General features: G+C 47.0%; 1 protein-coding gene across 3 annotated transcripts in view; it reads left to right on the forward strand.

Annotated features, from left to right (window-relative positions):
• Window positions 1–13,684, forward strand: part of ARHGAP44 (Rho GTPase activating protein 44) — a 119,765-nt gene that overhangs the window by 83,106 nt on the left and 22,975 nt on the right. For all 3 annotated transcript variants that reach the window (XM_061391119.1, XM_061391121.1, XM_061391120.1), the window contains exons 6-10: window positions 238–314; window positions 6,488–6,605; window positions 10,436–10,504; window positions 12,547–12,628; window positions 13,124–13,251. In XM_061391119.1, the coding sequence (XP_061247103.1) occupies window positions 238–314; window positions 6,488–6,605; window positions 10,436–10,504; window positions 12,547–12,628; window positions 13,124–13,251 (474 nt within the window). The remainder of the gene's footprint in view (window positions 1–237; window positions 315–6,487; window positions 6,606–10,435; window positions 10,505–12,546; window positions 12,629–13,123; window positions 13,252–13,684) is intronic.

Consider the following 13,684-nt stretch of genomic DNA (forward strand, 5'->3'; position numbering starts at 1 on the left):
TAATAACCTATAATGGGACAACCTATTATACAGCAAAGTGATTCCGTTTTATACATATCTATTTTTTTTTCAAGGTCGTCTATAATGGAGACAAACTTGTATATAATTGAATCACTTTGCTGTACACCTGAAACACTGGAAATTCAACTATATTTCAATCTTTAAAATTATTTTAAAAAATTTGTCACTGGACTTCAAATCAACTGTGTTTTCCTTGTTTGTTTCCTCTACCCACAGGTAGAAATCCCAAATATCCAAAAACAGAGGAAACACTTAGCCAAGCTGGTGCTGGACATGGACTCTTCACGAACGAGGTATGGTGGGTTTTCTTTGCTTCCATTTCTGCTGCTTTGAAGAGCAGTGGTCCTAGTTGGAAGGCAGTGGCTTGTGTGTGTGTGTGTGTGTGGTGTGTGTTCATCCACTGAGTGTTTCTTTCTTCTACTATGAGCTGGGTGCTGAAGTATAGGGGCCTTGCTCTTAGAGAGGCTGTGGCCTGATTTGGGAGTTGGACGCTGGACAAGAGAACACACACACAAGGCCATTTCAGCAGCCGTAAGTCCTTTCAGGAAGACACCACAGTGTAAGTTTGGAAGTGGCTCTGCAGAAGCAGGCCATGGCATAAATAGTGAAACAGAGAAGACTTTTTTTTTTTTTTTTGAGAAGATGACACTTGATCTGATAAGAAGGAAGCAGCTACGCAGAGATACTTTGCAGAGCTGTCCATGACACTGGGAACAGCAAAGGCCCTGTGGGTGGAAATAAGGGTGACGTATTCAGGAAACAGAATGAAGGCGGGCATGGTGGGGGTGGAAGGGAAAAAGGGAGGGTGACAGGAGCAGAGATCACAGAGGAGGGTGGGTGATGTGCCTGTAATAAGAGGAGATTTTCTGGGAATTCCATGGTTGTCCGGTGTTAGGACTTGGTGCTTTCAGTGCCAGGACTCCATCCCTAGGTGGGAAACTAAGATCCTGCAAGCCACATGGCTCAGCCAAAAAAAAGAAACGAAAGAGGACAATTTCTGAATCTGAGGACTTGGTCACCTTTTCCTGCTTCCAATGGTGTAGATTTCTGTTCTGTAGTCCCACATTGGGGAGTCACATAAGAAATTAGAAGACGCTTGCTCCTTGGAAGAAAAGCTGTGACAAACCTAGATAGCATATTAAAAAGTAGCGACATGACTTTGCTGACAAAGGTCTGTCTAGTCAAAGCTATGGTTTTTCCAGTAGTCAAGTGTGGATGTGAGAGTTGGACCATAAAGAAGGCTGAGCACTGAAGAATTGATTCTTTTGACCTGTGGTGTTGGAAAAGACTCTTGAGAGTCCCTTGGACTGCAAGGAGATAAAACCAGTCAGTCCTAAAGGTAATCAACTCTGAACATTGATTGGAAGGACTGATGCTGAAGCTCCATTACTTTGGCCACCTGATGTAAAGAGCTAATTGGAAAAGACCCTGATGCTGGGAAGGATGGAAAGCAGAAGGAGAAGGAGGCAACAGAGGGTGAGATGGTTGGATGGCATCACCGCCTCAATGGACATAAACTTGGGCAACCTCCAGGAGATAGTGAGGGACAGGGAAGCCTGGCATGCTGTGGTCCATGGGGTCACAAAGAGTCAGACATGACTGAGCAACTGAACACCATTACAAGATGATTATAGACATGCTGTTTGTTGCGCTGTCAGGATGATGGTGGACACTATGCTCCTGGGTTTGCAGAGTGATTTCCTCTTCTGAGGACCTGGGTTTTAGCTCTGAGGTCTTTTCTCTGCTTCTGTAAGAAAAACCTGAATTTTCAGCTTCTGCTCAGAGCTGGATGTTAGCATCAAAGCTTGTCCTTGCCTTGTCCACTTCCATTTCTTCATTCAGCTTCCCTAAAGGAGAGTTTCTTCTGAGCAACAGACGTGGTCCATATAATTCTGTCTCATGTTTTTAATGGTGACACCAGAGGTGGCGTGTAGATTTTGAAACCGTAAGAAGTGTCATCAGGGACTTCTCTTCCAGTATTTAATGAGTGTTTTCATGTCTCCAGCTTATGGTCTCTTGGGTATTGGGATTGGTAAGGCAATATCTCAAAATTCTCCAAGCCAGGCTTCAGCAATATGTGAACCATGAACTTCCAGATGTTCAAGCTGGTTTTAGAAAAGGCAGAGGGACCAGAGATCAAATTGCCAACATCCGCTGCATCATCAAAAAAAAAGCAAGAGAGTTCCAGAAAAATATCTATTTCTGCTTTATTGACTATGCCAAAGCCTTTGACTGTGTGCTGCTGCTAAGTTGCTTCAGTCGTGTCCGACTCTGTGCGACCCCATAGACGGCAGCCCACCAGGCTCCCCCGTCCCTGGGATTCTCCAGGCAAGAACATTGGAGTGGGTTGCCATTTCCTTCTCCAATGCAGGAAAGTGAAAAGTGAAAGTGAAGTCGCTCAGTCGTGTCCGACTCTTCTCGACCCCATGGACTGCAGCCTACCAGGCTCCTCTGTCCATGGGATTTTCCCGGCAAGAGTACTGCAGTGGGTTGCCATTGCCTTCTCCCTTTGACTGTGTGGATCACAATAAACTGTGGAAAATTCTTCAAGAGATGGAAATATCAGACCATCTGACCTGTCTCTTGAGAAACCTATATGCAGGTCAGGAAGCAACAGTTAGAACTGGACATGGAACAACAGACTGGTTCCAAATAGGAAAAGGAGTATGTCAAGGCTGTATATTGTCACCCTGCTTATTTAACTTATATGCAGAGTACATCATGAGAAACGCTGGGCTGGAGGAAGCACAAGCTGGAATCAAGATTGCCAGGAGAAATATCAGTAACCTCAGATATGCAGATGACACCACCCTTATGGCAGAAAGTAAAGAGGAACTAAAAAGCCTCCTGATGAAAGTGAAGGAGGAGAGTGAAAAAGTTGGCTTAAAACTCAAGATTCAGAAAATGAAGATCATGGCATCTGGTCCCATCAATTCATGGGAAATAGATGGGGAAACAGTGGAAACAGTGTCAGACTTTATTTTTGGGGGGCTCCAAAATCAGTTCAGATGGTGATTGCAGCCATGAAATTAAAAGACGTTTACTCCTTGGAAGGAAAATTATGACTAACCTAGATAGCATATTTAAAAGCAGATACATTATTTTGTCAACAGAGGTCCGTCTAGTCAAGGCTTTGGTTTTTCCAGTGGTCATGTATGGATGTGAGAGTTGGACTGTGGAGAAAGCTGAGTGCCGAAAAATTGATGCTTTTGAACTGTGGTGTTGGAGAAGACTCTTGAGAGCCCCTTGGACTGCAAGGAGATCCAGCCAGTCCATTCTAAAGGAGATTAGTCCTGGGTATTCATTGGAAGGACTGATGCTAAAGCTGAAACTCTTAATACTTTGGCCACCTCATAAGAAGAGTTGACTCATTGGAAAAGACCCTGATGCTGGGAGGGATTGGGGGCAGGAGGAGAAGGGGATGACAGAGGATGAGATGGCTGGATGGCATCACCGACTCGATGGACATGAGTTTGAGTGAACTCCTGGAGTTGGTGATGGACAGGGAGGCCTGGTGTGCTGCGATTCATGAGGTTACGAAGAGTCAGACACTACTGAATGACTGAACTGAACTGGAGATATTAATTAAATAGATCATTTCTGTTGGACTTCCCTGGTGGTACAGTGCCAGTGCAGGGGACATGGGCTTGATCCTTGGTCCCGGAAGATCCCACTTGCCACGGAGCAACCAAGCCCTTGTGCAGCTCTTGAGCCTACGTGCTCCACCTGCTGGAGCCTGTGCTCTGTAACAAGAAAAGCCACCACCAAGGAGAAGCCTGTGGATAGAGAAGCCCCCCACTTGCCGCAACAAGAGAAGGCCCACGTACAGCAATGAAGACCGAGCACAGCCAGAACTTTAATTAGTTAATTAATTTTAAAAATGGAAATTATAAATACATCATTTCTGTAGGGCAAGCCATTATAAGAAAGAATTGCCCAGGCATTTTTACTAATCCTTACCTGTTAGCTTAGATTTTTTTTTTTTTTTTTTGACATTTTGGAGTACAATATTAGAAAAATATTTCTAATTTTTCCTGAATTCTTGTTATGAGTAAGGAATCTTTCTAAAGACACATGTGACCATCGCTGTAGCTTCAAGCCAGCTTGATGTCCCAAAGCCTTTCAAAGTAATTCTCCCATGGGTGCACTTTTTTAAGTGACAGAAGATTCTTCATTTTGCTACTTTTTGCTAATAGCAAAGAGAACTGATTTCCTCTTTTTTGGTATTGTGATACAGCTCCACTCTCTTAATTTTTTTCTTGCATATAACACAGTAAACCCTTAGTGAGTCTATTATTGATTCTCAAAATGAGGGTAAGGCTGTACTTTTTGCCTCCACGTTGGGCGAATGGTCCAGGAGCTAGATGGAGCCTACAGGGCTCTCTGGTTTGTCCCGTTCACCCTGGCCTGTATGGTGTTTAGAGGACACTATTTAATCTGTTGCCACATTTCATCTGATGAGTCCACTTGACAGTTCCCAGCTTGTCCATGAAAACATCCAGCTCCCCACAGCCCAGGCTCCTGATTGGGCCCCACCGTCCCCCGCCCACCCCCAATGAGTCCCTCCCAACTTCCCAAGACGGTAGCCAGGAATCAGCTGCCTTTGCCACCCTGATGACTCGATTATTTTCCTTAGAGCTGAGAAGCAGCTTATATCTCATGTCCCCATTACAAGGAGGAAATAAATGATTGGGTGGGTGAGTTTTTAAGATAATGACCCATTTGCCTTATTTTTCCCACGTGCTGGGCCCCATAGACTGTGGAGTTTGCTGCCTGAGTGAGAGAGGCCCCACTGCTATTCCCTGCTGTAGCTACTAGCATCTTAGTGTAATTAGAACCTTCTGTCAGGGCCTGCTTTTGGTAATTCTTTGATAATAAGTTAGCAACCGGAAATAGCTTTTTAAATTTATTTTTTAATTAGAGGAGCAACCAGAAATATTTGTGGTTCCCTTTGAAAGTTTCCCAAGGGGCCTCCTTAGAAGGCCAGTATTCTCTGCCCAGAGATAAACGGTTAAGAAAATATACATTTGTTTATTTTTGCTTTTATTGGCGGATTCATTTTGATATTTGGCAAAACTAATACAATTTGTAAAGTTTAAAAATAAAATTTAAAAAAAAAGAGAAAGAAAATATACATGAGGTATCAAAATGTTGATCCAAGGCTGCTTAGTGCTTCCTAGTGGAGATTTTGACTTTCACATTTGTTTTCATCTTACCCATTTAGCCTCTCACTTAGCATCCATGGTTGACTTTGGCCAAGTAGATGAAGGTTCCCCAACTCAGTGCCCGCAGGGTGGGCAGGGAACTGAAAGGAACGGCGTGGACCGTGCTTCAGAGGAAGCAGCAGTGATGCCATTCGGCCTTAGGGTTCGGGAGACAGTAGGGATGGTGTTGCAAATTGGAGAACGCTTGCTGTTGTCTGAAGGGGTCACTGTCCTCAGCCTCTCTCGGTCCTGCCGTGTGGACACTGGGGCCCCCTTTCTCCTGATCTGGTACCAGGTAGCTTTTCCTGATCTCTTCTTGGCAATGAGGTGATACCTGTAACCAGCTCTTTCCCTGCCTCCCACAGTGTCCTCAGGGTTTTCTCTACCTGTCTCATGCGCGTGCATGCATGCATGCTCAGTTATGTCCAACTCTTTGTGACCCCATGGACTATAGCCCTCCAGGCTCCTCTGTCCAGGGGATTTCCCAGGGAGGAACACTGGAGTGGGTTGCCATTTCCTTCTCAAGTGATCTTCCCAACCCAGGGATTGAACCCATGTCTCCTGCATTGGCAGGTGGATTCTTTACCACTGAGTCACTTGGGAAGCATCAGATTCCACACGCTACATGGAAAATGTTCTTTGCCAAAAGTTATTGTTGAGTCCGATTCACCATGCATTTCCCCTTTCTAATCCCAGAGTGTTTGCTTTTGCTGCCATTCTAACTTATCACTTAAAAAAAAAAAAAAAAAAAAAAAGCTCAGTCGTGTCCAACTCTGCGACCCCATGGACTGTAACCTACCAGGCTCCTCCGTCCATAGGATTTTCTGGACAAGAATATTGGAGCGGACTGCCATTTCCTTCTCCAGGAGATCTTCCCCACCCAGGGATCCAACCCAGGTCTCCCGCATTGTAGACAGACACTTTACCATCTGAGCTACCTGGGAAGTCGCTAAAAGACACTGAAATTACAAAGGTGCACAGGGAAGAAGCTTGGAGCCTGGTGCATCAGTGGCAAAGGGATGGGGAGCCCTAAAGAGCTAAGGGTGTGTGTGTTTAACTATTTTGTATGTGCACAAACTCCAATTTGTAAGGCTCATCAACTTAGATGTAGAATGTCTGAAAATGCTAAAAGAAAAAAACACCCACACTGTACTGAAACTCAGCTTATATTTATGCCTAATCCGACTAGAATCTAAGTTCCTCGAAGGCAGGGACCAAGTTCTATTCACACCTCTCCTCTCTTTCTCCTGTTTCCTCATCAGGTGGCAGCAGACATCCAAGTCTTCGGGTTTGTCCAGCAGCTCACAGCCTGCAGGTGCCAAAGCTGATGCCCTCAGGGAGGAGATGGAGGAGGCTGCCAACAGAGTGGAGATTTGCAGGGTACCCCCTTTCTGTGCTCCTCTCCACCGAGAAAAATGGGAGGCCCTCAGGGAGCATCATCCTTTTGTTTGCTGGAGGTCTATGAAAACCCTAATAGTGAGCCTCTGGTTGAGTCTGTGTCCCCAAGCTTGTCAGCTGGCATGTCTAAAGAGCCCAGGACGAACCCTAAGAGCTGAGGCTTTCGGTATTCATCATATTAAAAAAAAAATTCCTGGCCCAATAATTTCAACATTCTTGACACCTCTGACTCTGGTTCTGATGCTCGTTCAGTTTCTTCAAACTACGTTTTTGCCTTTTAGTATACCTTGCAATTTTTGTCCAAAGGTGAACATGAAGGATTGGGTAAAGGGACCTGTGGTGCGCAGGCGTGTGGTGATGTGGCGGTCAGGTGTGGGAGCGGGGGAAGCCCCTGCAACCCTGTGACTGGGCTGCGCCTGTGGGTGTGCCTGTGACCCTGCACCGTGAACTTTGGTGCTTCTCTCTTGCCTTTCGTTCTGTTTCCAGCTTCTCAGTTTTTGTGTTTGGTAGGACAGGATGGCTAGAGGATGCTGGAGCTGATTAATTCTCTTTCTCAATGTGAGGGAGGCTAGAGTCTGCTAAAAGCAAGTGTTCAGCAGGGCTCTGATATAACTCCAGCAGGTTGTGGTTGCTCAGTCGCTAAGTTATGTCTGACTCTTCGCAACCCCATGGATTGCAGCCCAACAGGCTCCTCTGTCCTTTACTGTCTCCTGGAGTTTGCTCAGATTCACGTCCATTGAGTTGATGATGCCATCTCCAACCATCTCATCCTTTGCTGACCCCTTCCCCTGTTGCCTTCAATCGTTCCCAGCATCAGGGCCTTTTCCAATGAGTTGGCTCTTCACATCGGGTGGCCAAAGTATTGGAGCTTCAGCATCAGTCCTTCCAATGACTATTCACAGTTGATTTCCTTTGAGGTTGACTGGTTTGATCTCCTTGCTGTCCAAGGGACTCTCAAGAGTCTTCTGCAGCACCACAATTCGAAAGCATCCCAGCAGGTTCTACTGGGATAAAATGATTTATCCTTGAAGTTTCCTGGCGGTCCGGTGGTTAGGACTTGGTACTTTCACTGTTGTGGTCCCTTGCTCAGTCCCTGGTTGGTGAACTAAGATCCCACAAGCAGCATGGCACAGCCAGGAATAAAAGCAAAATGCTCCTAAGGTTAGGTCTTGTTAAGGGTAGAATGCTCCAGTGCATTTCAAAATGGCAATCTTTTCCCTTCCCCTTGGGAAAAACGAGAGAGGACTTTTCTCTGCTGTTCACTGTAAGAACTTGGTAGTACTCCAGGAGGAAAAACTCAGCAGAAGTGTAGGGGCTCCCTATACTTTATTTAAATATTAAATTATATCGATAATGTTTATGAATAAAATATTTATAATATTAAATTATAAATATTTTATTTAGACAAATGAAAATTTGGTTTAGAGTTTCTGCTTTTATTTCTCACTTGTGTGGCTTACTTGGAATCTATATTGTTAACTTTATAAGACAGTGATGTGATTGTACCTTCAGAAAAATACCTTCATGTTCCCGAGGGCATACTCCGTTCAGCTGGCTTTACAGAGATCGTCTGCTGAATGGTTGAAGGTGATTTGATGTGGCATCAATAGACATGAGTTTAAGCAAGCTCTGGGAGTTGGTGATGGACAGTGGCATGCTGCAGTTCATGGGGTTGCAAAGAATCGGACACAACTGAGCGATTGCACTGACCTGAACTGACGTGGCATTTAGTCCTTCCCAAGGCTCCCTCCCTTACCTCTGTCTACCGAGTTTTTTTTTTTTTTGATCACCCCACCCTTTGTCTTCCCCTGACTTGAACTATCTCCCTCACGCTTGTCAGGCTGGTGACGGATGCTTCTAGACCAAGGCTGCTGGGGCCATGGCAGGCGAGGTTGAGTTCCAACAAAACCACTTTCTCTAGTACCTTGACAGGTCCAGCAGCCTCCCGGAGGCATTCACTGTAAAGGATGCTGAAGTGGTGGGGACCTGGGGCAGGTGGTCCTGAAGTGGTGGGGACCTGGGGCAGGTGGTCCTGAAGTGGTGGGGACCTGAGGCAGGTGGTCCTAGAGCCCATTTTATTCTTTGGGAAAAATACCTTGAACTTTTGGTAGCTGGTCATGTGAAATTGGTGTCTTGGTTCTATCATCTTGTATGCAAGAACGCTTTAAGGACGCTTGCCTGTTGAGGATACTGGAAAAGGAAACAGATTACTCCTCCCATTCCCCTGCTCACAGAGGACAGTTCGATCAGCAGCTGGAGGGGCTGCTGAGGTTATCGGGGTCTGTGCAGAATGCCTGAGGTTCCGTGTATATCAGACTCTTCCTGAATTATGCAGTTGTCTGCTGTAATTCCTTCAGCATTCGGGTCAGCTTTCCTGTGCTTTTTTCCTTTTTATTGAGATATAGTCAACATACAATACCATGTTTGTATGTGGTGTGGTACATGATGACTTGATATTTGCATAGATTATGAAATGATCACCATGATGAATCTAGTAACCATCTGTCCCCATGCAAAGTTATTGCAGTATAATTAACTGTCTGCCTTATGCTGTATGTTACATCCCTGTTGCTTAATTATTAAGTAAACTGAAGGTTTGTGCCTCTTAATCTCCCTCATCTATTTTTCCCATCCCCCCATCCCCTCCCCTTATGATAACTACTGTTTGTTCTATGAATCTATGAGTGTGTTTTTGTTTTGTTTTGCATTTTAGATTGCATATATGAAATCATGAGGTATTTGTCTTTCTCTGACTTATTTCACTCAGCATAATACCCTCTAGGTCCATCCATTGTTACACATGGCAAGATTTTATTTTATTTTTTATGATTGAGTAGTATTCCATTGTCTGTACACTACAACTTCTTTATCTGTTCATCTGTCAGTGGACACTTGGGCTGCTTCCATATCTTGGCAATTGGAAATAGCGCTGCTATAAGCATTGGGGTGATGTTTTCCTATTTACTCCAACCTGAACGTGATAGATACTTTTTCTCTTAACTCAGCACCTCTTCTGAGGCTCTGCCTCAAAGGCTACCAAGCAGGGAGGGATGTCAGAGATCACGTGACTTGTACAAACATGTTTAGAGAATGTGACATGCTCACAGATACGGTTAGTGTGACAGAGTCTACATCCACTCGAATGCACTTCTGCACTGTGCTGGGGGCGTTTCAGTGAAACTGACCACTGACCTCGGAGGGAACATGATCCAGACACAGCATTCAGCCACTATTCTCAGCCCCTCGGGCAGCTGAGTGGTGAAGGGCTTTTCACACTGAGATTCGTGTATGATATTGGATGAGTCCAGGTTTTTTTTTTTCCGCCAGGTTTGGAATCAGCGATCCGTCCCCTGCCCACCTGTCTTAACCAGCTTCCCTCGACTTGGTGTGTTTGCCTCTCTTTTCCTGATGATCAGCCAATCAGAACTGAGATGAAGGGAGCAAGGCAGTAGTGTCATCAGGGGAAGAAGCGGCAGGGGCGGCAAGCAGAAGCACAGCGTGTGCCTGGCGGGGCTGCTGCACACAGCAGGGCGCGCCGCAGAGATGCGAGGAAGCAATTTGCGCGTCATTCCCCTGCATCAGCTTTCCTAACTCTCCACGTGGCCCACGTTAAAAGCCCCAGGAAAACACTGGCATAGGTGTTCTTTCCCCACTTAGTCATCCTTTAGAGCCATGGTTGGGAAATGGAGTGTCCACAGGCAAAGTTTGTAATCTGCCCAGTATTATGAAAAATGAGGTTAAACCACGGTTACGGTTCTTTCCCCTGATGTGTGGATTCCTACTCTCTATCCTTCTGTGTTTTGCCCCCACAGGACCAGCTGTCAGCTGACATGTACAGTTTTGTGGCCAAAGAAATCGACTATGCAAACTACTTTCAGACGGTAAGCGTCCAGAAAGGTGAGGCAGCTTGGTGTCTGTTAGCAGGTGTCACAGTGGGGACGGGAAGGAACGTGGGCCTCGAATCGAGGATCTGTCAAGCATGTCCTGAGAACAGGTGGGGCTTTGACTGTCCTACCTGTGAATAAATCCTGCCTTCTAGTCACCTTTGTATGGATTTCTCCAAAACCCCAAGAATAAAATTCAGCCTCACCCATGAAGATGTTTGTACCTCTGATCTATGGCAGTGGTTCTCAACCAGGGGTGATTCTGTCATCTCCCAGCAGATGATTGGCTGTGTCTGGAGACATTTGAGGGGGGCTTCCCAGGTGGCACTAGCGGTAAAGATCCTGCATGCCACCGCAGGAGACTTAAAAGACGCAGGGTCGATCCCTGGGTCAGGAAGATCCCCTGCACAGCAACCCACTCCAATACTCTTGCCTGGAGAATTCCATGGACAGAGGAGCCTGGAGGGCTACAGTCCATAGGGTCGCAAAGTGTCGGACACAACTGAAGTCACTTAGCAGAGATGTTTTTGGCCGTCACTATCAGGGGAGGTGCTACAGGCACTCAGAGGGTGGAGGTCAGGTTTGTTGCTAAGCATCCCACAGTGCACAGGACGGTGGCTCCCACGACAGGGTGATCCAGCCCCAGATGTCAGCGGGGCCAGGGTTGCAAAACCTGAATCTGTCATCAGGAAGCAACTTGGGAAGAAGCAGCTAGCTGCACCCCAGCATCTGTTGGTTATTAATGGAGATTTTTGTTGTCCCAGATGATGACAAGTTGGTAAATGAGGGCTGATGCCTGTTTACTGCCTCTCCTCTATGGGAGCAGATTTACAGAGTAGAGACACAGGATCTGAGTCATCCACACTTGAATCATCTGGCCCAAATAATTAGGACCCTGAAATGAAAAATAACGTTGGGAATAAAACTCAAAGTTTCTCTTTAGGGTCAAGGAAGTGATACAAAGACGGGGAAAGAAGATAAAGGGAGGAGAGAAGAGGAATCCTGAGAAGCTGGATGCTTTGATAAGCGTGGGGCGGAACTGGGGGTAGTCAGTGCTCCCCTGCGTGCTCAGCATCAATGGCCAAGAAGTCCAGAGTTTCTTCCCCCGTGAGAGAGAGCTGATACATATTCCTTCCAACTTGAAATGTTTACTTTGAAATAGTAGGATTCTTTTCAAGTCTATTCCATTGGTTTTATTTGTGAAGATAATATTTCATTTAAAAAAATCTAAAACAAATGATTGTTGACATTCCAAGCATTATTGGACTACCTAATTGTCTTTGGGTACCACTTATTTCAACGCTATGACTTAAGAAAAGATTCCCTTTTAGTTTTCCTTGGGGATAATAGCTACTCATCACACCAGACTTTGAGCAAAGTGCCTCTCTCTCCGTTTCCTCCTACATGCCCAATTTTCTTTTTTTTTTGGAGCGGGGAGAGATTTAGAAAATAAATGAAGTGCCAGCTATTCACTGCTTTTCCTCTGCTGTTTTTACCATTTCAGCAGCTTTTTCAGTAGTGGGAGGGGCAGAACAGAGCATCTTGCAGGACCTTGTCCTTTGAATCACATCACGATAAAGCAGATTTGCCTCCCAAGGTGGAAGAGGATTGTGGATCGAGCACATGTTTTCCCACCAGTTGTATCTTGAACTCTTCTTGGGGGGAATCAAGATACATTGAGGCTCACGACATTGAGCACCCTCTCATGGGCACCTGGATTTCTGAATGTGTTCTCTGTTACAGCCTTTTCATTGTTGCACCCCTTCGGTGCCTTTTGCTGTGAGAACTGGGGGCATGGTGCTCCCCAGCTGGGGTGGCAGTGAAGGCAGGCTCACCTCTGGAGAGTCCCCTTCACCTCCTCCCCGAGTCTCCCACCTCCAAAACTTCCTTTTATGCTCACCCCTCTGCTGCAGAGGCTGAGGGGACGAATGCCCGTCATTGCAGATGTGTGGAGGAGGGGGCAGGGCACCCCGATGGTGTGGCAGCCCATGCCCTCCATCCTCCGGCAAAGGCTGATGCTTCTCCTTGTGTTCCCTCAGCTCATCGAAGTGCAGGCCGAGTACCACAGGAAGTCCCTGACACTCCTGCAGGCCGTGTTGCCTCAGATAAAAGCACAACAGGGTGAGTGCCACGCTTGCCTGGGGCGGGGAGGGCGGGGAGCCTGCCAGGGCCCTGTGCTTGGCTCGCCTGCTCCTCCCCCAGCAGGGCTGCCTTCACATGAGCCCTGGGCCTCCGCCTGCAGGCACCTTGACCAGCGGCAGGAAAGCAGAGCACGTGTACACACTATACACACACTACCCCAGCGGGGATGAGGCGGGTGTGCATGGGTGTGTGTGGAGGTGTGTGTGTAACAGAAAGCCCAGCAGCTCTGCTCACAGCGGGCAGGCTTCCACCGCCTCCCCCAGTTCCTCCCCGTCATCCCCCGAAACTGCAGGAATGGAGATGCTGCAGTTGGACAGTGCTTCCATGGACATTGTTGGACAATGCTTCCACGTCCACTGCTCCGTGTCCCTGGGACACTTAGGAGAAGCAGTGTGACCGGAGGAAAGGAAGGTTCCCGCGGGGGTGACCTGTGCTGACCCCTCTCTTGCTCCACCTGCAACCCCCACACCCCAGAGGCCTGGGTGGAGAAGCCTTCCTTTGGGAAGCCCCTGGAGGAGCACCTCACGATCAGCGGCCGGGAGATCGCCTTCCCCATCGAGGCGTGCGTGACAATGCTGCTGGAATGCGGGATGCAGGAGGAGGTGCGTCTGGGTGCAGCTGAGCTTGGCCGTGAGCGGGTCTCCTCGCCCGCAGATGGAGCCTCCGGGGTCTCTCCTCCTCCGTTACCATCCTCACCCGGCCCCACAAACCCAAACCTGGGAAGACGCAGTACAAGCCCCCTGTCCTCAAACTGGGCCTGCTTCTCCCATGAGCCTTCACTCTCCAGGGACAGTGGAGGATTGTGGGACATGATACCCTCACCCTGAGCACGTTATAGCCCCGCTCTGGCCCTCCTATCTGCATATGTAATGAGATTGGGGCTTTCTCCTCCTTCTCTTCCACCCCATTCTCCACCTCCTCTCTCCCTAATTTAAAAGATAGACCTTTTAACCTTTAGATCATAACTTTTTTTATAGACATCCTGAAAACTGATACAGACATTAGAAAGCACTCCGTTAAAAAAAGAATCCTATG

Source organism: Bos javanicus, chromosome 19 (assembly GCF_032452875.1).
Source record: "Bos javanicus breed banteng chromosome 19, ARS-OSU_banteng_1.0, whole genome shotgun sequence".
NCBI lineage: Eukaryota > Metazoa > Chordata > Mammalia > Artiodactyla > Bovidae > Bos > Bos javanicus.